This window comes from Hordeum vulgare, chromosome 1H (assembly GCF_904849725.1).
Source record: "Hordeum vulgare subsp. vulgare chromosome 1H, MorexV3_pseudomolecules_assembly, whole genome shotgun sequence".
In the NCBI taxonomy this organism is placed as follows: Eukaryota; Viridiplantae; Streptophyta; class Magnoliopsida; order Poales; family Poaceae; genus Hordeum; species Hordeum vulgare.
In genome coordinates, this window is record NC_058518.1 from 210,011,151 (window position 1) to 210,038,748 (window position 27,598).

The 27,598-nt window shown below is 48.4% G+C and overlaps 1 protein-coding gene across 2 annotated transcripts in view; it reads left to right on the forward strand.

The window, feature by feature from the left end:
• The window catches only part of LOC123428819 (histone acetyltransferase GCN5), a 61,713-nt gene that overhangs the window by 12,348 nt on the left and 21,767 nt on the right, over nt 1–27,598 (forward strand). For both annotated transcript variants that reach the window (XM_045112958.1, XM_045112955.1), the window contains exons 8-9: nt 2,726–2,794; nt 3,282–3,336. In XM_045112958.1, coding sequence (XP_044968893.1) covers nt 2,726–2,794; nt 3,282–3,336 — 124 coding nt within the window. The remainder of the gene's footprint in view (nt 1–2,725; nt 2,795–3,281; nt 3,337–27,598) is intronic.

A 27,598-nucleotide genomic window follows, 5' to 3' on the forward strand; every position in this document is an offset into this window, starting at 1 on the left:
ACCACGGCCTCCACTACCCTAGGTGTCCGGGGGTGTCAGGCATGCTCTGCTGCTTGGTGATCTCCTCGTCCGAGACACCAGAACGGTGCAGCTCATGGTGGACAGCAAGTCCGCCCTGGCCCTGGAAAAGAACCCTGTTTTCCATGAACGGAGCAAGCACATCCGACTGAGGTATCACTTCATCCGAAGCTGTTTGGATGAAGAGAGCATCGAGGCAAGCTACATCAACACCACGGACCAGCTCGCAGACCTGCTCACCAAGCCTCTTGGGAGGATCAAGTTCCTCGAACTTTGCTCTAGGATCGAGATGATTCGACTTTCCCACAAGACGACGCACAAGACTTAGGGGGAGAGTGATGGATAAGTCTGTACTAAGGTCTTTGTGGGGCTGCAGCACATGGTCCTTGTGTCCTTGGCTGTTAGGATAGCATCCTTGACCACCAAGGACTGACAGTTAGGATAGCATCTTAGACTAGCATCTTGGCATATGCTTGGCTGGCTAGCAGCCTATAAATATGTATCCCCAACCCCTCACGTTGGCATGGCATTGTGTGAGAAATAAACCAAAGAAAATTGCCCCAACTGTCCCAGTGTCATCGACAACTATCAATGCTCAGGCTGAAACAACTAACAGCCAAAGGGGGACACAGTAGGAGTCCTACACAGATTCAAGGCCAGTTTTGTTCTTGACCTGGTGCCATCGAGCCTGTCCTGGAGGGTCTGGCTGTTTCCATCTACTTGTTTGGATACCGTCCTCGAGGGGCCTGGGGTAGCCTGGCCTGAGTAGCCAAAAAAAGTACTCTGCCTGGCAGGAGAATTCAGGTAGTGGTTAGCCTGGTCCAGACGCACCGAATCCCACGCCTGGTGACCATAAATAGCTGCATGAGACGCTGACTACATCAATAGTTATTGGTGGGCGAGCTAATGTGCTGATTTAAGAAGCTAGAAAACTCTCCAGGCCAGGCAAGCAACCAAACGCCTTTCGGCCTGGGCTGCCTGACCAGGCAAAATTTCATCAATTTCATGACCACACAAGGCAGCACTTTTGCCCAGGCACTCTACCGTGGATGCAAAACAACTTGTGGGTTTGTTGGGGCTAAAGGCTTTTGTACACCACTGGATGCAAACCAAACCAGCTCTCAGATTAGCCTTCCTTTAGATCTGTTTAGTTGCCTTTGTCTTATTCCCTCCTCAGTTAGTTTTGGGAAAGAATCGTGTTAGTTAGGAAAGATGGGAGTCAGCTATCAGTAAATCTTGTTGATCAATGCTGTTGGCGAATATTGAATAATAAACACGAAAAAAGGGAGTTTACCTCCGTAGCCCTATTTCGTTCTCCTCGGCACAAAGACGCCGAAGCCCAGACATCCCCGCCCTCACTCTCCCACCTCCCATAACTACCCTCTTTAGGAAATTAGCGTGGCATGTTAGGACATTTGTAGTGACTGGTCAATTCAGCTCACAACACAATGCTCTAAAAATAAGTCTACTAGGTATATACTCCATCCGTTCCTAAATATAAGTCTTTCTAGAGATTCCACTATGGACTACATATAGATGTATATAGACATACTTTAGAGTATAGATTCACTCATTTTGCTCCGTATGTAGTCCGTAGTGGAATCTCTAGAAAGACTTATAGTTAGGAACGGAGGGAGTATAAGCCTTTGGTTAAATCATTTAGTCAAAAGACCTAACAATAGGAAAGAGGGAGACACTAGTATATATAAGCCTTTGGTTCAATCATTTTAACATTTAGTCAAAAGACACTAACAATAGGTCTTTTGTGAAGGGATCCAGTAACAAGTAGGAATCGCAGGATGGCAAGAGGCAACAGAGATGTCCTCAGGGGGATTTGCAGAAAGTCCTTGATACACTGCTATCGATGTATATTCTTCCTACTCGCCACACCCCATAACTAGCTTAGGGAGCTGCCCTTCCGTTCCCCACCATTGCTGTTGTTCGGGTTCCCACAATCTCTACTACTAAATACTCCTACTTAAAAAGAATGTAAGGTTCCATGGTTCACTTCTCTTCCCACCACCCTTTCGTCCAACCTTCCCCGTATGACAATCAATCACCTGAATTTACTTACCTTCTGAACCAATCCCACTTTAATTTACATACCAAACTTCTCATCAAAATATAAGGTAAATCACGAGGAAGGATTTGATAAATATTTATTTACACAATCGCATAAATATGGTAAGGTAAATCACAAGGTAACGTACATAGAATATTTATATCCCGTTGCAACGCGCGGGCATTGTCCTAGTGTACTCTAAATTTCCTATCCCTATACCATAAGGATGGTATTCCATACAAAGGCAGCTTTCTCTTTGTGTTTTGGGCACAAGGAATTAATTGTACTGTTAGAAGTATATTGTGTTTAAGATAGAGATAGAATATTACAGATTTACATCTGAGTGATATTCCAGTAGGCACGTCGATTTTTGTTAGCTTATACACATTATTTCATTGCCAGTCCAACTGATCTAGAAGTTGGCAGACACACATGTTAATTTTTACTTCCCAGTTTTCACTGGTTTACATCAATTTCAAGTTTTAGTCAGTCCTGCTTCCGTTTCCCTACTTCCAGTTTCATGATGAATATTGCCATTTTGTCATGTTATGCCTTCTGTTTTCATCCTTCCAGTATCCAATATGACAATCGCTTTGTAGATATACTTTCGATGTTTATTTTGGCAAATGACTGTCAACTCTGCAGGCAATTGATGAGAAGATCAGAGAGCTTTCTAACTGCCATATTGTTTATTCAGGAATTGATTTTCAAAAGGTTAGCTTTTCCTAAGGGAATGTTTCCGGTGGAAATTGTGCTGTATAAAAAAATTGTTGGCATGGAAAACTACTAGGGTGCTAGCTCAAAAGGGACTATTCAGCTTAGATTTCCTTGAAAAATATATCTCATCTCTATTTTTCACTGTTGATAGTGATAGTTCTGTCCTACACCCAGGAATGCATATAATTTGGTCTCTTGCATAGATGATTCTGTCTTCTACTGGCCATGCTGTTTTCATTTTAGAATAACTACTTTTGTAGCGAGTAAAGTTTGAGTATTAATCAATGCCATCTTTTGTGGTAAATATGGGATTTTTTGTTTACTGCTTATAATTTGTCTCATTAGGTTTGTCCTTCTGGGTTCGGTATTAGACATGCAAAAACGAAGGATAAATAAGTTACATATTTGGATGTCCTTGCACATTTCTGTGCAATTAGTCAGGTTGTTCAACATGGTGTTTATCGAGTCCATTTCATTCTTTTAGAAAGAAGCTGGTATCCCAAGAAGACTGATGAAACCAGAAGATATCCCTGGGTTGAGTAAGTAATGTTCTGATCATTTTTCCTTGTTCGCGCCCTATACCTATGTGCTTTGATAGTCTTGCCTATCCTGAACACCATCTGTATTCACGCTTTTCTTAGCCTGCTATAGCTGGATGTCTTAAACTAACTCAAAAACTTAACTTGGTGTTGATCTCCAAAATTGTGCAGGGTGGCATATACTTTCTTTTCAGTTTTCACTCCAAATCTGTAAATCCCTCAAATTGGTGTGACCTAGAGATGTCCAGGTGTTCCAATTGCACTTCTGGTAGACTGGCAACTAGTTTTAAAGTCCCATAAGTACATTAGTAATAGTGCACCACCAACCAATACTGACCAAACAAAACTGGGTACAAGTAACCAGGGAATAGTTTGTAATCCAAACCAAACTGTGGGGATCTCAACTCTTAAGTCGTGATCACCGAATGCACGTGTACAGTGATCCCAGAGATCAATGCTCATTGAACACACAAAAGCTGAATAACAAGAGTCTTACATCCATACATACCGTCTGATACAAATAAAGACCATTAAGGCCAAGTCTTATATAGATAGGGCTTCGAAGGCCAACACACCAAACATAACTAGCAGCGGAAATCTTGACCGTAAGCGTGAACCCATGCCATCTGTCTTAACCTTACAGACATTCTCCTGACCAGGAATCGTCATAGTTCGCATGTTCGTCTCCAACGAACTCTTCATCATACTTCTGTTTTTACATGCCTGGCGAATTAAATAACCCTGGCAAGCCAATGAGTACTTTGAATGTATTCGCAAACAACCCATGTTTTGGAACGAGGTATAACAATATATGATATAACACTAAGTACAGAAAGCTAATTTTAAGTGCAATGACATGGTCAAATCGAGTGAGGAGGGGGGATCACATCAGAGGAGTGAGGGGAGTCCAGCGAGAGGAAAAGGAAGAACGGAGGGAGGCCGTACCTAGAGATCGACGACGGTCCTGACGTGGCGGCGCTCCGGTCGATCTCAAGTCCAAGGCTTCGAGGGGGAGAAAGGGGGCTCGGGTTGGTCGATTGGGAGGCAGAGAGAGGATCGAAAGGGGAGAAAGGGGGCTCGGGTTGGTCGATTGGGAGGCAGAGAGAGGATCCAATGGGGAGAAAGGGGGCTCGGGTTGGTCGATTGGGAGGCAGAGAGAGGATCCAAGGGGGAGAGAGAGCTCGGGGAGTGGCTTATATAGCCCTGCCACGGTGCATCGTGCTCCCGTGCACCGACGAGGATGTAGTCAACGCTGGACGACACTGGGGCGAGCGGGGGTGAGGCTGGGGCGCTCTTGGGACTGGTCCACGACCGGGGGAAGCAAGAGAAGAGGCAAGGGAGGCCCGGGTGCCCTGCGCGTGTGAGCTCGCGCATTGGCTGGCTCGGGCGGCTACGGGCGCGCGCTGCAGGGGTCGCCAGAGGGACAACGGGGAAGGGGCAGGCAGACCAGCGTGTTGTGGACGCCAAGGTGCATCGACTGGCGCGAGGGGAAGGGCTCGAGGTGGCCAGGGTATGGGCAGGGCGCGGAGTCAGCTCTCGGCTGTCCTGTAGCGTGACTTTGGCCGGCATGATGATGCTTTTGGCACGCTCTGGCACGTCCTCAAGTGTCCACCAGCTGCACAGAGATTAAACAATGGGGGTAGGGGCATTGGATGGCCCTGGAACTTGCCAGGAGAGAGGGAAGGCTGAGAGGGGGAGAGAAAATGGCTGTCTAGGGGGTGCAAGTGGGGAGTTTTGGGCAAGTAAATGGAGTCTACTTGCCATGAAACTTAGCAGGATCAAATTGTGGGTAGAAATGAGAGGAGTCACAAGTTTGGAGCTCATTTGAGGAAAGTTGACAATGTAAACTTTGAAAACCCGAGAAATCAACAGAATCAGGTTTCTATAGATCTAGCTGAGCAAATCTATTTCTCCAAATGCACAACTTGGTGTAGCATCATTATTTGGGGACTAGATCACTCCTGCAAAGTTTAAAGCAATTGGAGAAACTTGGCAATGTAGAGTTGCTCAAATTTGGTTCTGGACAAAGAGGGTTTTGGAATATTTTAGTGGACCAAATTAACTTGGATTGAGATGAAATTTGGCAAGATCATCACGTATATCATGTGTGACTTGCTAGAATTTTCCTGGAATTATTTGAGAATATTTCCTAGGGAAATATTTCAAAAGCTTGAAATAGGCAGAAAGGATTTTGAGGGGTTTTGTCCAATATTTTGAACATGACCATGTGTTGAAACTCTTATATATGAAAATTATGTGTCCACTGAGTTTTCCTAAATTTTCTCAAATATTTTGAACCAAGAAAATAATTTCTTCGTATAAAAGACCATTTCTGGCCTTAGAAAAAGGTATTTAATTAAAATAGGAAAATAACTATAAAATAATAATTGTGTGGTTTTGGGAATTCTTTTTATAATAGGATCCAATTAAAATCTTTTGGGCAACCTACCCTAATTTGAGGATTTGTAGTACAAACCTCAATTCAGGGGTTTTTGGAAACTTAAATTAAAGAAAATCTTTTTGGTCAAAATATTAAAAAAATAGTTTTAGGTCCTATATACATAGTATGGTCATTGGGCAAGGGTTTGGAGCAAGTAGATGAGTTTTGAGAGAAGAAGAATTTTTCTGAATAAAAACCCCAAATAGGCAAAACAAGCATATAGCAACCAATTCAATCATCACAAGCACATAAAAGTTTTAAATGGTTCCATATTTTATAAAATCATAATGTGGCAAAGTGGTAGAAACACAGGGTGTTACATAAACCCAGTTAAGTACGCCAACCAAACCAAACAACAAGTGCTAGTACCCAAATCAAACCAAACTGCTTGGGTTTTCAAGCCAAACCTATCCAGTCTATTCGCCCAATACGGCTTGAGTCCAAAGTTGCAAACGATGGACATGTGCACATGCACACATGAATTGCTCACCACTGAACTTTGATGCCTAGTTGGCACTAAAGGAGCAAAGCCATGGAATGTTCTCCTTGTGCGCCATGGCCTGTAGATCTCAGGCACCACGCACACCGACACAAGCTATGGTGGCAGCTCCCTGTTTGCCATACCCATAGGGCAATTGCTGAAACTTCCCACTCGGCGGTCTTGTATACCTATCATCGCATACATATTGCTGGTCAAGAAGCTCGGTGGCTCATACCATATCTGTTGGTTTTGAATCGCTAGATCAAATCACCAGAACGCTCGCTTGCAAAGCTAGCAAGCAAGAAGCAAGCTAGCAGCTTGATTGATTCTGTGTGGAACAGTGCACGTACGTCCAGCCATATATGTATGTAATGTAGGAGCGCCTGGTAGAGCTAGCTATGCTACCAGTTGATCAATTGATCGTTTCTCTAGGGAACATCTCGGTTTCTCTCGGCGTAAACTCGTTTGTAACTTGCGATCGAATCCTGATCGAAGGAAAGCTTTTTGTGGTGCGTACAACCTTGCACCTTTTCGTTTATTTCTCTAGTATATAAAGAGGTACAACATCGCGTCCAACCCGTCTTGGAAACCATGGCCAACACGACACAACCCAAACTCAGCCGAGTTTAGTTTGGACTCAAGGTAAACACGAACTAGCTAGACAAGAAAAAAACCGCACTACTGTTTGCTATACAGACTCTTTTGGACCTGACCATACAACCTGGCTAACTACAACATTCACCTCCTTAACCTGGTTGTTTTGTCTCCATAGCTTCTACTCCGACTTTCTTCCTCATCTTGACGAACTTCTGTCGGCCAAGGGACTTGGTGAGAGTGTCGACAAGCTGGTTCACATGAACCTCGATCTTCCTCAATGCACTCCCGGATATGGTGGAACCGGGTATCTATGTGCTTGCTCCTCGTGATGAACCGGATTTTTGCACAATGAAATTGCAGCTTGGTTGTCGATCTTCAATGACACCTGTTGCACCTCCCGTTTTGCAAGATCAACTAGAAGTCTTCTCGGCCACACAACTTGACAAGCTGCCGTGCTCACCGCTATGTATTCTGCCTTGCATGATGACAGTGCCACTACCTTTCGCTTTTGAGAATTCCAGCTAATAGGATTCAGACCAAGGTAGAATACCATGCCCGTCGTGCTCTTCCGATCATTCACATCACCTGCTATGTTGCTATCTGAGTATCCATGGACTAATCCTTCCTTTCCCTTTATGTACGTGCAACCAAGATTTATAGTGCCTTCCACATAGCGCAAGATTTGCTTGACCGTGCTCATGTGTTCAATTGTTGGATTCTCCATGAAACGACTCAGATCCTGACTGAATAAGCCAAGTCAGGTCGGGTATGCACATAATATCTTAGGCTGCCCAACAATGCTTCGATAGATTGTGGTGTCCACCGGAGGATTTGAGCTATGCTTGCTCAACTTGTGACGTTGGTCCACTGGAACTTGCATCTCGTTGCAATTTGTTATGCCGAACTTGTCCAATAACTTGACCGCATAAGCCTATTGACATTTCTCTGGAGCTTTGCTTCATTTGATGCCCAAGTAATAGCCGAGTAATCCCAGATTGCTCATGCTAAACTTCTTAATCTATGCCTTGAAACCTTCTATTTCTTGCGTGCTATCTCCAGTGTTAATCAGGTCGTCGACATAAACTCCAACTAGCAGGTTTGAGCCTTTGAAATTCTTTATATAGATTGCGTGCTCGAGGGGACATCTTTTGAACCCGAATGAGACCAAACTTGGTCTAACTTTGAGTTCCAAGATCTTGGCACTTGCTTTAGTCCATAAAGTGCCTTCTTGAGCTTGTAAACTTTTCCTTCTTCGTCTTTCTTCTTGTAGCCGAGGGGTTGTTCCACGTACAGTTCTTCTGTGAGGTCACCGTTGAGGAAAGTGGATTTAACATCCATATGATGAACCTTCCAATCCTCTTGTGTTGCCAAAGCTAGGAGCACCCTCACTGTCTCGAGTTGAGCGATCGGTGCAAACACCTCCACATAGTCTAACTCCTTGACGTTGTACATAGCCCTTTGCGACGAGTCTTGCCTTGTACTTCACAATAGCACCCTTCATGTCCTTCTTTAACTTGTAAACCCACTTCAAACCTATGGCCTTTTGGCTCAAAGATCTGGTTACATAAGTCCACGTGCCGTTGCTCTCAGTCGCCTTCATCTCCTCATCCATGGCGTGCGTCCAACTTGAACTTTTGCTTGCCTTTACGAAGTTCACCGGCTCCTCAACTCCAAGCAAACATATTTCGGAGTACTTGAGTGTAACTGGCTTTGTGTACTTATAGACTTGTAGCACCGAAGTCCGAAGGAGGCAGTTGTGGCTTGCGAAGGAGGCGACACAAATCGTGTCGGCGCCGATGCACCGAGGAAGACGGCTGAGTCCCGGGCATGGTAGATACCGGGTCGTCGGCATCCACGTCTTGGCATTGTCGTTGTGACCGTGACCATCATCTTGATTGTCGTTGTCATTATGTGCCTCGTAGTCGATGTTGTCGCCAAGATCTCCGCCCTTTTTGTGCACACCGTTTTCGCTATCACCTGGTGACCCATGCACGTCGGTGTTGGTGTCAGATCGCTGCCAGTGCAGTCACCTAGGTTGGGTGTCTTGCTAGCCACCTGGACGTCCTCCCCTGCATCATTATCAGTTGGAAATTCAATCGTGAATATGTTACCGTTTGGAGCATCATCGACCGCTGTGCTCCAATTCCATGCTTGGTTTTCTTCAAACACAACGTCGCGTGAAATTCGTAGATTCTTGATTCGTGGATCATAGAAGCGATATGCCTTTCGAAACTCTCGTATCCGATGAAAACCATCTTGGTGCTATGATCGACAACCTTTGAGAGATGCGGCTCTGCCGCCTTCACATGCGCCATGCACCCGAATATCCGTAGATGAGACACATTCGGCTTACATACGTAAATTGCCTTCGTTGGAGCTTGGTTGAGAAGATAGACCGCCGTTGAGAAAACTTCTCCCCAAAAAGTCCCCCACAAGTTCTTGCTCTTGAGTAAACTCCTTCCCATGTCAACGACGATTCGATTGCGCCTTTCAATAACCCCGTTATGCTGCGGTGTATAAGGTGCCGGGAGGAACTTTTGTAAGCCAATCTTCTCACATTAGTTGTTGAACTCGTTCGACGTAAACTCTCCGTCATGATCTGTGTGTAGAGCGTGAACCTTTAGCTTGTGTACCATCTCTGTTGCAGCCTTCAGCTTCTTGAAAGCTTCGAACACCTCATCTTTAGATCATAGGAGAACGACCCACACGTATCTTGAGTAGTTATCTACCACAAAAAAGAAGTACTTTCCCGTGTGAGCTGCCAAGGTGATAGGGCCACATAGATCACCATGGAGCAGCTCGAGTGCATCTCTTGCACGATAGGTAGACTGAGCAAGGAACAATTTTCGTTGCTGTTTTCCAACCAAGCACCCGTCACATGCCTCAACCTGGCAATCGGGTTGGGTATGGTCGGATCGACCTCTACCAGACCCACGCCCGTAACTCTTATCGGGTATTTTAGGCGCCCACGACCCTACCCATGGATCTTGACTCATGCTTATGCCCGAACCCACCGGGTCGCCTGACCCGATCGAGCACCCATCGGGCAGAGTAGGTGTTCCTGACGAGATGTACTCAAGATTCACCTGTTGCATTTTATAAACTTAGCGGTGGTTCGTTCCTTCATACCTCGCCGAGGTGGTACTAATATTCAAGCGCAGGTGCCATTCAAGCGCAGGTGCCATTCAAGCGCAGGTGCCAGGCCACTAGGGATGCATGGCATGCAACAAGGAAGTCTAGTATGGGCCGGTTGCTGACTGTTTTTAGGCCTATCATTCATGCACATGTTGATAAATGAAAAAAAGAAAAGGGGTAGATATTGTATGGGCCTAACTGTTGTGTGTTGTTATCCCTGTTATATACTATACATTGTGTTTGCAACATTTCTTACACATGTGAAACAAAATAGTTATATAAATATTATATTAATCGGGTTGCCCATCGGGTGACCCATGGGTATAGTTTTGTACCCATACCACACTACCCACGACTAACTTGGTTACCCATGGGTCGTACCCGTGGGCGAAGATTAAGACCCATACCCTATCCATTCGGCTTGGGTGCCCATGGGTCGAATTGCCGGGTTGACACATACGCAATCAACATGGTCGATAAATGGCATCCCGATACCATCTCCATCTTCGACATCAAATCGTCATTCACTCCGTTCTCGATATCCACCTTGCATTCATTCTCATCAAGCTTCCCGATAGAGATGATGTTGTTGCGAAGCCGTGGTATGTAGTATACTCCATTGAGTATGTGATGTTCGCCTGTGAGACCCTCGAAGAGGACAGAACCTTGCTCGCAAATCTTCACAGTTGAACCATCACCGAACTTGCCCGAGCCTTCACCATCATATTCCAGCTCGAGGAATTTCTCTTTGCACCCTGTCATGTGGTTACTGGCATCCGTGTCGAGTTACCATGACATGTTTTGATTCCCAGATAGCTTCGGTGTTACTTTTTTTTGAAGAAAAGGGGTTTCCCCTGCCCCATTTTATATCATGAAGCAAGACAGGCAAAGTACATAGCAGCTGACCTAAAACTAGAATCAGCAAAACGGAAATAAAGACCGGCCTAAACGGCATCAAACTCTACCAAGCTAGAGACAACATTCACCCAACACAAGGTTTAACTCTTTTATTACATCATCATTAACTATCACCAAGGGAGACCTCGTTGACAAGTTCATCTTCCATTCCTCAGCCTCCGGTCTCACACCCATGCAATCCGCAACACCTCTCCACGTCGTTTGTTCAACAAAAGAATGCATCTTTGTAGCAGCACCGCCTGTGCATCGTCGCAAAGCACTTTCCATTGGTTTAGGTAGACATTCAACTTGGTAAGAATACATTTGACACTTCTCCATGTGAGCCCCTGAAAGCAAAACTCGTTTCTTAATTTCCAGAAGCTCCACAAGGAGGCAGCAGTCCATGTGAGCCCCTGAAAGCAAAACTCGTTTCTTAATTTCCAGAAGCTCCACAAGGAGGCAGCAGTAACCAAATTAAGAACAAAATTCCTTTTGGGATTTTTCCACAGTGTAATAATATCACCAAACCCAGCAATCTTATAAATGCAGAAAAAATCAGAGATAAAGTCCCACAGTTGCTGGGCAACCACACAATCAAAAAGATGTTGGGTAGTTTCCTCTTCTCCACAAAACAAGCATGATAGATTTTGTACTGGCCTCCGTTTCGCTAGGTTGTCTCGCGTAAGCACTTTATTGTACACACATAGCCACAAAAAATATGAATCTTCCGTGGTTCTAGAGTAAATACCATTTGGTTCTAGAGTCCAAATAGGAATATCAGCTAACTCAAGGGGAGTGAACTTATTCACTAGCGTAACTAGCTGTTGCCACAAACCCATCCCAGAGTGGTCAACACATCTTCTAAAAGTCAGTTTAAGATTAGTCCCGTCGCAGATCTGTGCAACCGAGCTATCTTGTTGGTCACAAATTTTAAACAGGTCCAAAATTGCACTTTAAGGGAACATTCCCCAGCCCAGGTGTCATACCAGAAACTGATCAATTTCCCATTCCCTAGTTTCCATTTGTAGAAGTTTTTAGAAGCAGCAAAAGCCTAGGTAATACTCTTCCAAAAGGCAGAACGCGTCTCCCCCTTGGCCCAAAAAATATTTGGATCATCCACCTTATATTTATAAGAAATAATCCTTTTCCAATCTTTCTCAGAGCCATCATAGAACTGTTTCCCCCACGAGGCTAACAAGGCCATGTTAAATTCCTTAATATTAGGAATACCTAGGCCACCGAATTCTTTCTTCCTAGAAACCATACCCCAGTTAGCAAGGTGATACTTGTGTAATTGTGTTGATCACCCATGTCCCCCCAAAGAAATGAGCCATTTGCGAATTAATGACATTGATAGCCCATTTGGGAAATGTCAGCATGGCCATAAGGTACGCAGGGATACTGATAATACAAGCACATAACAAGATACTTTTACCCCTATAGGTGAGATATCTCCCCATCCATCGTGTCAACCCTTTAATGATCCTATCAATCAACGATTGTAAGTCTTCTCTTTTCAACTTGTCATAGTGCAAAGGCACCCCCAAATATTTGATAGGAAAAGAGCCTAACTTACAACAAAACATCTGGGCAAATTCTTTAGCAACATCCTCCTCAACATTAATAGTCATCAAGTCACTTTTGTTGAAATTGATTTTCATGCCAGAAAGGTTCTCAAAACAGGATAATAGCCATTTAAAATTCCTGGCCTTATCAACTGAATCTTCCAAGAAGAGGATAGTGTCATCTGCATACTGCAGACTGACAACACCTCCGGGGATGACATAAGGCAGAAGCCCCCCAATCAAATTCTGATCTATTGCTTTTTGAAGCATTTTCGAGAAAACATCTGCCACTAAGTTAAAAAGAAGGGGGGGGGGGGGGGGGGACGAAGGGTCCCCTTGTTTAAGCCTTTTGCCCCCCCACAAAGTGGGGGCCTATTTCATCGTTAATTTTCACACTAAAGGTGTTATTGATTAACATAGATTTAATCCAAGAGATTCGTCTAGGGCCAAAACCCCTTGATTTGAGCATTTCAAACAGGAAGTCCCAACTAACCCTGTCATAAGCTTTTTCATAATCCAATTTTAACACCAAAACTGGGATACCAGCTTTTTTAACCTCATGAATGACCTCATGGGCCATAGCCATAACACACTTTCTAAAACGTACCTACCTTTAATAAAGGCCGTTTGATTAGCAGAAATTAGTCTGTCCAATAGGGGAAACCCTATTAGTCATAGCTTTAGATAAGATCTTAACACCACAGTTACTCAAGCTGATAGGCTTGAATTTCTTCATATCCCTAGCATCAACTTCTATAGGAATCAACACAATTGTAGCAAATTTTAGTCTGAAGATCTAGAACACCATTCTCAAAATCTTTGACCAACGTCATAAAATCAGACTTAATAACTTCCCAAGAAGTCTGTTGAAACAAGAAGGAAAGCCCATCTGGGCCAGATGCACCATGTGCATAAGATCCAAAGATGGCCTCCTTGATTTCTTCTTCAGGAAAATTTCTCTGAAGAATATCATTCTCTGCTTCAGTCACCATCTCCTCATCCCTCCAGAAGGAAGGTCCCAAAGTAATGTCATGTTTACCTTCAAAACTAAATAAGTTTTTATAGGAGGATGTGGCTACTTCTAACATATCTTTGTTAGTATGGACTGGACCATTCTCCCCTACAAGTTCCACCAGATGATTCTTCCTATGTCTATGATTAGCCAGCGCATGAAAATAGGCATTATTTTTATCTCCATCTTTAATCTTACGATCTCTAGATCTCTGCCATAAAGCAGTTTCCTCATGTTGCCAAATATCTGCTAACTCTTTTTTAATCACATTAAGTCTGTTAAAATCTTTTTCCTCGAACTGATTTTTCTCCAAAACACATCAAGAATATCAAACTCTAACAAGAGTTCTTTTTTCTTCTTAATACCAGCCTCTATGTTAATACTCCAACCTTTAATTTTCTTACGAAGAAGTGTGGTTTTATTCATCTAGATATCCACTGCATTATTATCGGGGACATAAGTACACCAATTTCTTTTAAACAAATCTCTAAAATCAGGTTGATCTAACCATCATTTCTCAAATCTAAATATCTTGGGGGAGGTAACCCTCCTAGCTCCAGTATCAATAATAAGCGGGGTGTGGTCACTATCAATTCTAGGTACAACTTTCAATGTGACATGGGATAATGAGCATCCCAAGAAATAGAGACAAATACCCTATCAATAGCCGCAAATATAGGGTTTTCTTGATTATTACTCCAAGTAAAACTCCTATTAGCAATGTTGATCTCCATTAAGGCTCATTTGTTAATCCAATCATTGAACAGAAAGGCATTTTGAGAATTGATTACTCCATTATTTTCATCAGTCACATATCTAACCAAATTAAAATCCCCACCAATAATCATTGGATAAGTAAGGTCAGACATAGTATCATGTAATTCAACAATAAATTCAAGCTTCAAATCATGATAAGCAGGGCCATAAATTGCAACAAGGTGCCACCTAAAATTATCGCTCTTGTTCCTAATGGTAACCAGAATAATATATTTCTTATTAATAAATCCAATAATCTCGACGAGGTCATTCCTAAGACCCAGAAGGATACCCCTGCAGTGTTGACAGCAAATATTCGGTGTTACTTTCTTCTCGTGAAGTAGCACCTTTCGATTTGGTTTCACAACCATCGTTTGGACGAGATCACAAACTTTGGCCATCAGAAGACCAAGGCGTTCGCCTTCTTGCTTCGCCAAATTTGCCTTGATCTCCCGCTTGTTAGGCTCCGAACAATCCTTCGCAAAGTGACCCATCTCGTTGCAGTTATAGCACTTGACCTCAGACACATCCAAGTACCGTGGCATCCTCTCTTTAGATAGGTCTGCCTTACCCTGACCTTGTGGCTTGCTTTATTCCTTTGCCTTTTCCGGTTTGTCCACCGCGCTTCGCGTTGCTTGAGCCTTCGCCACCGTCATGCCTTCCTTTGCTAATTGAGGGTTCCCAATCTGCGTGAGAGTACATGAGTTGGCACTACTTCCTCCTTTTCCTTTTCAACAGACACGCATTCTCTTCCCATGTTCGCAGGCGTTCGATCGCCTCCGTTATGGTCATGTCGTCGATGTAATAAAGCTGCTCGAGTGTGCTGATGATGTACGTGAGTTTGTCAGTCACCAAACTAATATTTTTCCTACAATCTCGACTTCCTCGAGCTTTGCACCAAGCGCGTGGATTTCAGTGAGCCGCATGACGTAGTTGTTCACCCATTCAGTTTCCTCCATCCACAACTTGTGAAATTGGCGCTTCAACACTTGTGCCCGAGCTTTCTTGACGCAATCTTCTCCAATTCTCATCTTGTTGAGTGCGTTCCGTAATAGTTGTTGGTGCCCGAGCCTTCGTGGCTCAATCTTCTCCAATCCTCTCCCGCCCTCTCGAACTCCGCCAATGCCGTTAGCACGGAATCCGACATGAATTGGGCTATGGTGGCCGTGGCACCTTCATTGCACTCCTCGTCGACGACGCTGTCCGTGATTGCCTGCCACACCTGAAGGGTCGTAGAACAATCTTCATCTTCATGGACCACATGTCGTAGTTGGCGTAGGTAAGCATCGGATTATGGATGGGGATGTTGTGGTGTGATAGTACGTTTGCGCTACCTGACCCTCCACTGCTGGCCGTTGATTTGCCACTCTTCTTCACCTTGTCGCTTTTCTTGTTTGCCTTGGAATTGCCATTGCCGGACTTGGAGTTGACCGACTCCTTGTTGCTGTCCAACATCGTAGATCGTTGAGGCTCAGATCGTGGATAACAACTGTTGGGTTTGAATCCCCGGATCAAATCAATAGAACTCTCGCGTGCAAAGCTAGCAAGCAAGCGACTTGATTGATTCTACGTAGGACAGTGCACGACGATTAATCAATCTGGCTGTTTCTTTGGGAACGTCTCGTTTTCACTCGACGTAAACTCGCTTGTAACTTGCTATCGAATCCTGATCGAAGGAAAGCGTTTTGTGGTGCGTACAACCTTGCACCTTTTCGTTTATTTCTTCGGTATATAAAGAGGTACTGTCACGTCCAACCCGTCTCGGAAACCATGACCTACACGACGCAACCCAAACTCAGCCGAGTTTGGTTTAGACTCGAGGTAAACATGAACTAGCTAGACAAGAAAAAAATGACTGCACTAGCGTTTACTATACACTCTTTTGGACCCATCGTACCGAATTTGTCTACCATTTTCTTCTTTTTCACTTTAGACAATATGAGTTTATCCGGCACTAGCAGCTTTATCGGGGAATTTCTAATCTTAGTAGGAGCTTCCAAAGAAATAGCTTAGTAGCCACATTAGCTGCGCTTGGGATGATTTTAGGCGCGGTATTACCTTTGGCTATATAATCGTGTGGTTTCTGGAAATTTAAAACCCATTTCCTCTATAAATTCTCTGATCTAACCTGACTCACTACAACAATATCTCGTCGAGCTTCTAGGGTAGCACAATCGGGTACCTTCTGCTATTCTTTATGGACTAGGGTTGCCTTGAGTTATATTCGAAGGATTTGTCCATAGGCATTTCTTGAAGTCGATTTGTTGGTTTCATGGAGTTTATGTGATGACCAAGGTGGTATTCAAGGATTTATCTAAAGATTTGCCATGTGAGAGTTGAGCTTATTGCAAGCATGTCTTGAAGAAGAAGATTGTGTGAATTTGGTGGGATTTGGGAGAGAAAGACTTGGACACTCCGTGTGCCCTTGTCATTGCATTTGGTGCATAGATTTGAGTTCTCCACGGTGATACGTGGAAGTGAAGTTTGATAATCTTATTACTCTTGGGTGTTTGGGCACCTAGATCATGTCCCTCTTGGGTGCTTTAAATCATTGTGGTGTAAAGCTCCAGTCAAGCGTCGGAGTCTCAAATTAGATTGTGGAGATTGCCTCGAGCAATTTATGCGGGTTTCAGTGACCGTCCCAAGGGTTAACGAAGTGCACGGGTTCGGTAACCGCCCCAAGGTTGCCATTTGTACTGGTTCAGTGACCGCCCTCAAGGGCCCCTTAGTGGAATCATGGTATCTTGCATTGTGCGAGGGCGTGAGGAGATTACGGTGGCCCTAATGGCTTCTTTGTGACCATTGTGCCTCCACATCGCTCCAAAGGGAGTATAGCATCCGCAAGGGTGTAAACTTGGGGATACATCTTGTAGGAGCTAGGGTCCTACCGGGCCTCTGCCTGAGATTGTAGGGGAAGGAGGGGAGTTGGCGTGGGATACATCCAAAGAGGGTGCCGTCTCGCATGGAGGGGAGGCGGCGGCGATGGGAGAGGCGGTGGCTAGGGTTAGGGATTCCGGCTCCTCTAGGTGCCGGGCAATAGAATATTCTTATTGCTTAATTCCAAAAGGGTGTCTTACAACTGTTTGTATAATCTTGATGCTAATAAAAATAAGATAACTTGGGCTAAGCCCCTAACTAAACGGGCCCATTGGGCCTCCTTCGGCTATAAGCGATGCCGGTCATAACATCTCTCCCCGCCCGCGCAAACAACTCGTCCTCGAGCTGGAAGTCTGGAAAATGTCGGCGGAACTCCTTGAACTGCTCCCAAGTGGCATCCTCCTCCGGAAGACCTTGCCACTGGATCAATAAACGCCACACTCCGCGACGCTGTTGGACCTGCAACACCTTGTCCGTTCCTGGAAGAAGGCGCCCGTCGGAGGTCGGAGGTAGCATCGGTGTGGCTGCTGGTGGGTCTCCATGGAAGGGATTCAGCAACCCCACATGAAACACGTCATGGATGCGGGCACTGGCCGGAAGCTGCAGGCAGTAGGCCACCTTGCCTATGCGCTCCACCACAGAAAATGGCCCCGCGTAGCGAGGGCTCAGCTTGCGCTTAGCGCGCAGATGCAGGGACTGCGTGAAGCGGTGAAGGAGGTGCAGCCACACCCAGTCGCCCACCGCAAACTCTGCCTCTCGTTGATGGTCGTCATTGTACAGCTTGGACAGTTGCTGGGCCTGGAGAAGGCGTTGGCGCACCTCCGCAAGCATCTCGTCCCTGCTGCGAAGGAGATCGCCCGCCGCCTCGGTCTGAGCCGTCTCAGGGTCAACTGGCAGGATGGGCGGGGGCGGTCGGCCATAGACCACCTCGAACGGCATGGCACGCAGGGCGGAGTGATAAGAGGTGTTTTAGTAGTACTCCGCCCATGCGAGCCAATCCACCCAAGCACGAGGACGATCACCGGTAACACAACGCAAATACATGGCAATCACCTTGTTGACCACCTCGGATTGGCCGTCCGTCTGAGGATGGAAGGCCGTACTCAGGCGGAGCTTCACGCCCGCCAGTCGGAAGAGATCATGCCGGACATGCCCCGTGAACACCGGGTCCCGGTCGCTGACGATCGAAGACGTAAACCCGTGGAGGCGGACAATGCCGTCGAAGAAGGCACGATCCACGGAGGCGGCCGTGTAGGGATGGCCGAGCACGATGAAGTGAGCGTACTTGAAGAAGCGGTCGACCACCGTGAGGATGACGGACTTGCCGCCCACCTTTGGGAGGCCCTCAATGAAGTCCATGGAGATATCGGCCCAGACTTGAGAGGGCACCTCCACGGGCTGTAGTAGCGCACGCAACACAAGACCGCACCCAGTCCCGGAACAAGGCTCGATCGCAGGGGATGTAGAAATCGGCGCGGAGACGGTGGAGGGTCTTTTGCACACCCTTGTGGCCGGCCGAGTGTGCCAGCAGCAGATCCTGGTGCGAAGAGGCGACGACCATGTAGGAGCAAGCCGTCCGCCAAACGCCATGGCTCGGAGAGGTCGCCGGCGTCAAGGCGGTACCGAAGGAGCTGAGCGTTCGATGCGTCCGTGGTAGCCCGGCGGATGTCGTCAAGGAGGGCGAAGGAGGGTCCCGAGCGGATGCAGAGAGGCACCCCGTCGGAGTTGCCGGCGTCCGCGTCGTGGTCGACGTCGTGGCGGGACAGGGCGTCGGCCACGGTGTTAAGGCGACCCGGACGATACTCGACGGTGAAGTCTGTTAGAGTTATAATATAAGTCATGTACCCTTTTGTATTTATCCCAATATATAAGGGTTTCCTGCATATAGTCCACCACCTGTACATGTATATATACTGGCCTATGGCCTCATGGGAATACAAGTTGCTTTCCTAACATGGTATTAGAGCATAAGTTTTCTTAGCACGCGCAACTCGTGCTCCTCCCGATCTAATTCCTTGCACAGCCGTCGTCGCTCTCGTGGCTGGCTCTTCTCCGAATCCCGCTCCAACTGCGCCTCGTCGTGGTGACAGGACCTCTTCTTCTACCGCTGGAAGGAGCCCTGACCCAGCCTCGATCTCGTCTTCTACCGCTGGAAGGAGCTCTGCCCCAGCCTCGATCTCCTCTTCTACCGCTGGAAGGAGCTCTGCCCCAAGCCTCGATCTCGTCTTCTACCGCTGGAAGGAGCTTTGATCTAGCCTCGATCTCGTCCAGAACGCGGCGGTTCATGTCCTCAGCCTCGATCTCGGGCAAGATCTCGCGGTTCGAGGCCTCAATCTCGTCCAGAACGCGGCGGTTCCCCACGGGATCAGCCACCCCTTGCTCATGTTCCTCGACTTACCATGAATCTGTTTTCCGCTGGTCAACTTGCTGATTCTGGTTGTCGTGTCATCCTTGACCTTGACTCTTGTTCTGTCCAGGACCGTCGCACGCACACTCTGGTTGGGGCTGGTCCTCGCCGCCGTGATTCTGAGGGTCTTTGGGAGTTGGAGTGGCTTCATGTTCCTTTTGCTGCCCACTCTATCGCCAGTTCTTCCGCTTTGGTCGCCTCGGCTACTGGTTCCTTCCAGCAGTGGCATCATCGACTTGGTCATCTGTGTGGTTCTCGTTTGTCGTCGTTAGTTCGTCGAGGTCTTCTGGGGTCTGTCTCAGGAGATGCCTCTTTAGAGTGTCAGGGTTGTCGTCTTGGCAAGCAGATTCAGTTACCATATTATCCACATAGTGAGTCAGTGTCTAAGCGTCCTTTTGATTTAGTTCATTCTGATGTATGGGGTCCGGCTCCCTTCGCTTCGAAAGGGGGTCATAAATACTATATTATTTTCATAGATGACTTCTCTCGTTACACATGGCTTTATTTCATGACTTCTCGTAGTGAGGTGTTGTCCATTATAAGCATTTTGCTGCCATGATTCATACTCAGTTCTCTTCTCCCATTCGTGTGTTCCGTGCTGACTCCGCTGGCGAGTATATCTCTAAGATGTTGCTTGGTGTTCTTGCTGAGCAAGGGACTCTTTCTCAATTCTCTTGTCCTGGTGCTCACGCTCGGAATGGCGTGGCTGAGCGCAAGCATCGTCATCTTCTTGAGTCGGCTCGTGCATTGATGATTGCTGCCTCTCTCCCGCCTCATTTTTGGGCTGAGGCCGTCTCTACCTCCACCTACCTCATCAATTTGCAGCCTTCCGTTGCTATACAGGGTGGTGTTCCTTTCGAGCGTCTTTTTGATCGTTCTCCCGATTATTCAATGCTTCGTTTGTTTGGTTGTGTTTGCTATGTTCTTCTTGCCCCCCGCGAACGCACCAAACTGACCGCTCAGTCTGTTGAGTGTGTCTTCTTAGGCTATAGTGATGAGCATAAGGGCTATCGTTGTTGGGATCCTATCGGTCGTCGAATGCGTATCTCTCGGGATGTGACTTTCGATGAGTCTCGTCCCTTCTACCCACGCCCATCTTCCTCGACCTTTTCCGTGGAGGATATCTCTTTCCACACTTTTCCTGACACACCTATCACACCTGTTGAGCCTTTGCCTATTCGTTCCGCCCCCTCTGCTTCTTCACCTCCAGTTGATTTGCCGTCACGATATTCCACGGTCTCCTCGTCTAGCATGTCACCGGATTCTACACCTTCATCTCCGGTGACTTCTTCGTCGCCACTCCCTGATTCTACCTTCGCGATTCCTCCTTCCATTGTTCCATCTTTTCCTCAGTGTTGCACTCGTCGTTCCCGTTCTGTGGATGCCTTTGTGGATGTGCCGTCATCCTCGTCTCAGCCTACTTATGGCTTGCGTTCTCGTCCTCGTCCGCCTGTAGATCGCTTTGGATTTTCCACCGCTGGTGCTGCTGTTCTTCAGCCGACTACTTATCATCAGGCTGTTGTTTATCCTGAATGGCAGTTTGCGATGGCAGAGGAGATTGCTGCTCTTGAACGCACTGGTACGTGGGTTCTTGTTTCCCTTTCTCCCGGAGTCCGTCCCATCATTTGTAAGTGGGTCTACAAGGTTAAGACTCGCTCCGATGGTTCTCTTGAGCGTCACAAAGCTCGTCTTGTGGCTCGTGGTTTTCAGCAGGAGCATGGTCGTGATTATGATGAGACTTTTGCTCATGTGGCTCATATGACCACTGTTCATACACTTCTTGCCGTGGCCTCTACACGCCACTGGTCTATCTCTCAGCTTGATGTTAAGAATGCTTTTCTTAATGGTGAGCTGCGTGAGGAGGTGTACATGCAGCCACCACCTGGGTATTCTGTTCCTGATGGCATGGTATATGTCGTCTTCGTCGCTCTCTCTATGGCCTTAAGCAAGCCCCTCACGCCTGGTTTGAGCGTTTTGCCTCTGTGGTGACGGCCGCTGGTTTTTCACCCAGTGTTCATGATCCAGCATTGTTTATTCACCTTTCTCCTCGTGGTCGGACTCTTCTCTATGTTGATGACATGGTCATCACTGGGGATGACCCCGAGTATATTGCCTTTGTTAGGGCCCGTCTTAGTGAGCAGTTCCTTATGTCTGATCTTGGACCTCTTCGCTACTTTCTTGGGATTGAAGTTTCTTCTACCTCTGATGGCTTCTTTATTTCCCAGGAAAAGTATATCCAGGATCTTCTTGCTCGTGCTGCTCTTACTGACGAGCGCATTGTTGAGACTCTTATGGAGCTCAATGTTCACCTCTCTGCTACTGATGGTGATCCCCTGCCTGACCCGACGCGTTATCGTCATCTTGTTGGCAGTCTTGTTTACCTAGCTGTCACTCGTTCGGATATCTCTTATCCAGTTCATATTCTGAGTCAGTTTGTCTCCGCTCCCACATCGGTTCACTAGAGTCATCTCCTTCGTGTTCTCCGATATCTTCGGGGCACGATCTCTCACCGTCTATTCTTTCCTCGCTCCAGTTCTTTACAGCTTCAGGCCTATTTGGATGCTACGTGGGCCAGTGATCTTTGAGATCGCCGTTCACTTTCTGCTTACTGTGTTTTTCTTTGTGGTTCTCTCATTGCCTGGAAGACGAAGAAACAGATTGCAGTTTCCCGTTCGAGTGCAGAGGCTGAGTTGCGAGCGATGGCTCTTTTGACGGCAGAGGTGACTTGGTTACGGTGGTTACTTCAGGATTTTGGTGTTTCTGTCACTACACCGACTCTGCTCTTATCTGACAGTACAGGTGCTATTAGCATTGCGCGCGACCCTATGAAGCATGAGTTCACCAAGCATATTGGCGTTGATGCTTTCTATGTGCGCGTTCCTGTGCAGGATCAGGTTATTGCTCTTCAGTATGTGCCTTCCGAGTTATAGTTGGCGGATTTCCTGACGAAGGCCCAGATTAGAGCACAACATGGCTTTTATCTCTCCAAACTCAGTGTTGTTCATCCACCATGAGTTTGAGGGGGGGGGGGGTGTTATAGTTATAATATAAGTCATGTACCCTTTTGTATTTATCCCAATATATAAGGGGTTTCCTGCATATAGTCCACCACCTGTACATGTATATATACTGGCCTATGGCCTCATGGGAATACAAGTTGCTTTCCTAACAAAGTCGAAGCCAAAGAGCTTGCTGATCCACTGGTGCTGCGGCACGATAGACAACCTCTGGTCCAATAAGAATTTGAGGCTGTAGTGATCCGTGCGGATCTGGAACGGCCGCCCCGAAAGATATGACTGCCAGTGGCGCACGGCCTGCATCAAGCCAATGAGCTCCCTCTCATAGGCCGCGAGCTTATGATGGCGCGCGGCGAAAGGCCTGCTGAAGAACACAAGCGGCCCGTCGCCCTGATGAAGGATGACGCCGAACCCCACACCGGAGGCGTCGTAGTCCACCATGAATGGCCGGTCGAAGTCGGGCATTTGGAGGACGGGGACCGTCGTGAGGGCCTGCTTGAGGGCCTCGAACCCCTCCGTTGCCTCCGCATCACAAGCGAAGGCGTCGCGTCGCAACAGGCGCGTGAGCGGGGACGCTATGAGGCCGAACTCCCGGATAAATTTACGGTAGTACCCCGCGAGGCCCAGGAAGCCGCGGAGAGCCCGCGGTGAGTGCGGCGCCGGCCAGGCCGGGACAGCCGCCACCTTGTCGGCGTCCATAGCAACCCCCTCGGCCGAGATGAGTTGGCCGAGGTAGGCGACGGAAGGCGTGCCGAACGAGCACTTCGAGCGCTTAAGATGAAGATGATGCGCCCTAAGCTCGTTGAAGACGATGGCGACGACGACGTGCTGAAGGTGCTCCGCCCAAGAGGCGCTGTAGATAAGAATGTCATCAAAGAAAACGAGCACAAACCGACGCAAGTAGGGGCGGATGACGTCGTTCATCATGGCCTGAAAGGTCGCCGGAGCGTTGGAGAGGCCAAAAGGCATCACCAAGAACTCAAAGCGGCCGTGATGAGTCCGAAACGCCGTCTTCGCGACATCGTCCGGGTGCATCCGCACCTGATGGTAGCCCGAACGGAGGTCGAGCTTGGTGAGGAAGCGCGCCCCATGTAGCTCATCCAAGAGCTCGTCAACGACCGGGATAGGAAATTTGTCCTTGATCGTCTGGGCGTTCAGGCCACGGCAGTCGATGCAGAAGCGCCACGTGCCGTTCGACTTGCGGACGAGGAGGACCGGCGCCGAAAACTGCGACGTGGAAATCCGGATGATGCCCAAGGCGAGCATGAGCGTGCACAACCGCTCCAGCTCGTCCTTCTGCAACTAGGGGTAGCGGTAGGGGCGCATCGCAACCGGTGCCGTGCCCGGCAGGAGATGAATGCGGTGGTCATACACCCGGGCTGGCGAAAGGCCCTGAGGCTCGTCGAAGAGGTCGCGGTGTTGCTGCAAGAGATGATTCAACAGGGGGTGCTCGGGCCCTGTAGGAGTCGCTGCCAGCTGAAGCTGTGGCGCCGCTAGGGAGGTGCCACCCACGCCCGCCCACCGGATGCGGTGACCTTGGTGCCAGAAGGTCATCTTTATGGCATCGAAGTCCCAGAGGATGGGACCGAGGGTCCTCAAGAAGTCGACGCCGAGGATGAAGTCGAAGCAGTCCAAGTCGATGCCGGCGCACGTGATGGTGAAGTGCTCGTCGCCAATGGTGATGGGCACGTTCCACGCAATCCCATGGCACTGTAGGCGGTCGCCGTTAGCCAAGGTGACCCGGAGGTGCTCTCCGCCTGTCGGCTGGAGCGCTAAGCGGCGCATGGTCGACTCCGGCAGGAAGTTATGCGTCGAGCCCGTATCTAGGAGGGCCACTAGACGCTCGCTGTTGATCATCACTGGCAAGAGCATAGTCCGCTCGTCTTGGATCCCCGCGAGAGAATGGAGGGAGACCACGAGAGCCGTCGTGTCCTCCTCGACGTAGTCGGCCGTCTTCATGTAGAAGAGGCGCAGGCATACGTGGCCCGACACGTAGGGCTCGTCGCAGTTATAGCAAAGCCCCTGGCGACGAGGCTCGAGCTGCTCGGTCGGGGTGAGCCGGCCGAAGGGCCGCGTCGCGGCCGGAGCGGGGGTCGTCTTAGAGGCCGGAGGCGGGCGCCTCGGCGCTGGTGGTGTCGGGGTCAAGCCAGCGACGCCTGCTGCAGGGCCTGCGCGCGACGCTCGAGGGCACGAGTGTAATACATGGCCGTCTGGAGGTCCTGGGGCCCCGCAGCTCCACGTCCATGCGGATGTGATCCGACAGACCTCCCACGAAGAGCTTGGCCCGCTGGCGAGCCGTCAGGCCGGGCGCGTGACACGCCAGGGCCTGGAAGCGGTCGGCGAAGTCCTGCACCGTGGAGGTGAAGGGTAGGCGGCCAAGCTCCGGCAGCCGGCTTCCCTGGATCGGAGTCCCGAAGCGGAGGAGGCAGAGCTTGCGGAAACGCTCCAATGGAGGCATGCCGCCCTCGTCCTGCTCGAGAGTGTAATACCACGTTTGTGCGGCGCCTCAGAGGTGATACGAAGCGAGCCAGGTGCGGTCTGACACTAGCGTTCGTTTCCCCCGGAAGAGCTGGTCACATTGGTTGAGCCAGTTCAGGGGGTGCTCCGCCTGTGGAAGCCGCTAGAGGTCGCCGTGTAGCATAACCAGTAGCACCCACAAGAGCCGATGAAGGAGACGAGGGCGCACACAGACAAGCCCCAAGCGCCAAGGGAAGGCGCGTGTCGATGAAGTCATATGCACCAATCCAGTCGATGAGAGGAGTCGGTGTAGAGTGACAATCACCGGTAGAAGTCACGGAAAAAGTCGATGTAGATCGATAATCACCAAGTGTGGAGGCCGCAGGAGTCGTAGAAGAGCGACCTACACAGTCGGCGGAGTGACAATCACCGGTAGAAGTCACGGAAGGAGTCGATGTAGATCGACAATCACCATGTGTGGAAGTTGCAAGAGTCGGAAAAGAGCGACCCACACAGCCGGCGGAAGACCGCAAACAGAGTGACGTCAGAGACGAACGAGCACCATGCTGAACTGAGAGACAACGCATGGGCGAGACGGAAGCAGGGTAGGAAACACCCTCAAACGGCACGGATGGACAAGCGGAAGGCACCATTTTTTTTAACCAACGAAAAAACCAAGTCTGCCTCGATCTGGAGCCCGATCTGGCGCCGACGGGACGAGATGGGTCGGCGGACAGGAATCTCGGCGACAACAGATCACGAGAGCCAGCAGGATCCAATCGGGCGATCGGGAGGGTGGATCGAGCGGAGCTAGCAACGAGTAGCTGCTGGAGATCATCCCTGCTTGCTGGATCGACCGGAGCTGGCTGAGTCCAGGCAGGCGAGGGGAGTCTCCAAAAGAAACGACGAGGCAGCGGCCTGATCCGTGGCGGACTGGAACGAAGACCTGCGGGAGATCGAGGACGGGGGATCGATCGAGGAGAGCTGGCGGCTTCGAGTGGGCAGACCAAGGAGCTGGACGAGCCTTCGATCGAGCGGGACGAGAGGAGATCGAGCGGGAGCAGAGCCGCGTCGAGCGGGGCTGGAGATTGAGGCCGGGCTTCGATCGAGACGAATGGGAGCAGGAGATCGAGGCCGGCGAGATGGATCAAACGCACGAGTTGCAGCGTGCAAAAAATTGACCTAGCTCTAATACCATGTTAGAAATATGCAACTTACTATTCCAATGAGGCCATAGGCCGATATATATATACATGTACAGGTGTGGAACATATCCAGGAAACCCCTTATACAATGGTTATACAAAGAGGTACATGACTATATTATATACTCTAACAGTCTCGACTGGACTCAAACGGTTTTATTGTCGGGATGTTGCCGTCGCCTTTTGGAGCTTACGTTGTCGCCTTCCCCTCTTTCCGCCTTCATCCTTGTCCGCATGTGCTGCGCTGCCTGACCCACCCTGCCATGGTCTCTTGCTCGTGTGCTGTGGTCTCCTACTCATAGGCTGAGGTTGATGGATAAGTCTCTGTACTAAGGTCTTTATGGGGCTGCAGCACATGGTCTTTGTGTCCCTATGGCTAATAGGATAGCATCCTTGACCACCAAGGACTGACAGTTAGGATAGCATCTTAGACTAGCATCTTAGACCAGCATCTTAGTATATGCTTGGTTGGCTAGCAGCCTATAAATATGTATCCCCAACCCCTCAGGTTGGCATGGCATTGTGTGAGAAATAAACCAATGAAAATTGTCCCAACTCTCCCGGTGTCATCCACCACTATCAATGCTTAGGCTGAAACGACTAACAGAGGTTGGGGCTGGAGGAGGAGTAACGCAGTGGAGGACCCCACTGTCCGTGCATGCTGCTTATTGTTTTTTGGTTCTTGGGATGTGTGACTCATTGGTGAGGGCGGAAGAGCTGCCAAGCAACCTCCATGCAAGGCTCGGCGTGGTACTTGGTCACGTAGGCGAGGAATGATGTCCACCTTTCGTGCTTTGGCCAGCGCGTCGGAGCCGAGGTGGTGCGGTGGACTATGGGGTGGATCAGGACCAGCTGAAGCAGCCGGGCCCGACCGAGCTCCTCCAGAAGCTTTACTAGATATGATACAAGCTGCCGAGCTCATATGACCAGCAGTCTGTATGCGAGGCAGCGTAGTGGGAGGTTTTGGCAGCCGCCCTATGGGCACAGCTCGTGTCAGTGTGTGTGGTGCATGCCATGGCCAGCGGGCTGTGGTGCACGCGGAGAACATTCGTTGGCTTCACTCCTAAGCTGGGCAGCAAATTTCAGGGATGAAAATGCGTATGCATGCACCAGCAACTATCCATGTGCACATGTCCATAGTTTATAACTTTGGACCCAAACCGTATCGGGAGAATGGACTGGATGGGTTTGGCTTGAAAACCTGAGCAGTTCGGTTTGATTTGGATTCCAGCACTTATTGTTTGGTTTGGTTTGGTTTGGTTGGTGTGCTTAACTGGGTTTGGTTTGGATTACAAACTATTCCCAGGTTTATGTAAACAAAATCCGTGGTAAAGAGCTAAGAGGAGACTATATATAATATTTAATGCTGTTTTTCTTTCTTTCTTGTTGTTCTAACTTTGGCTGTTTGCTTTTTTTC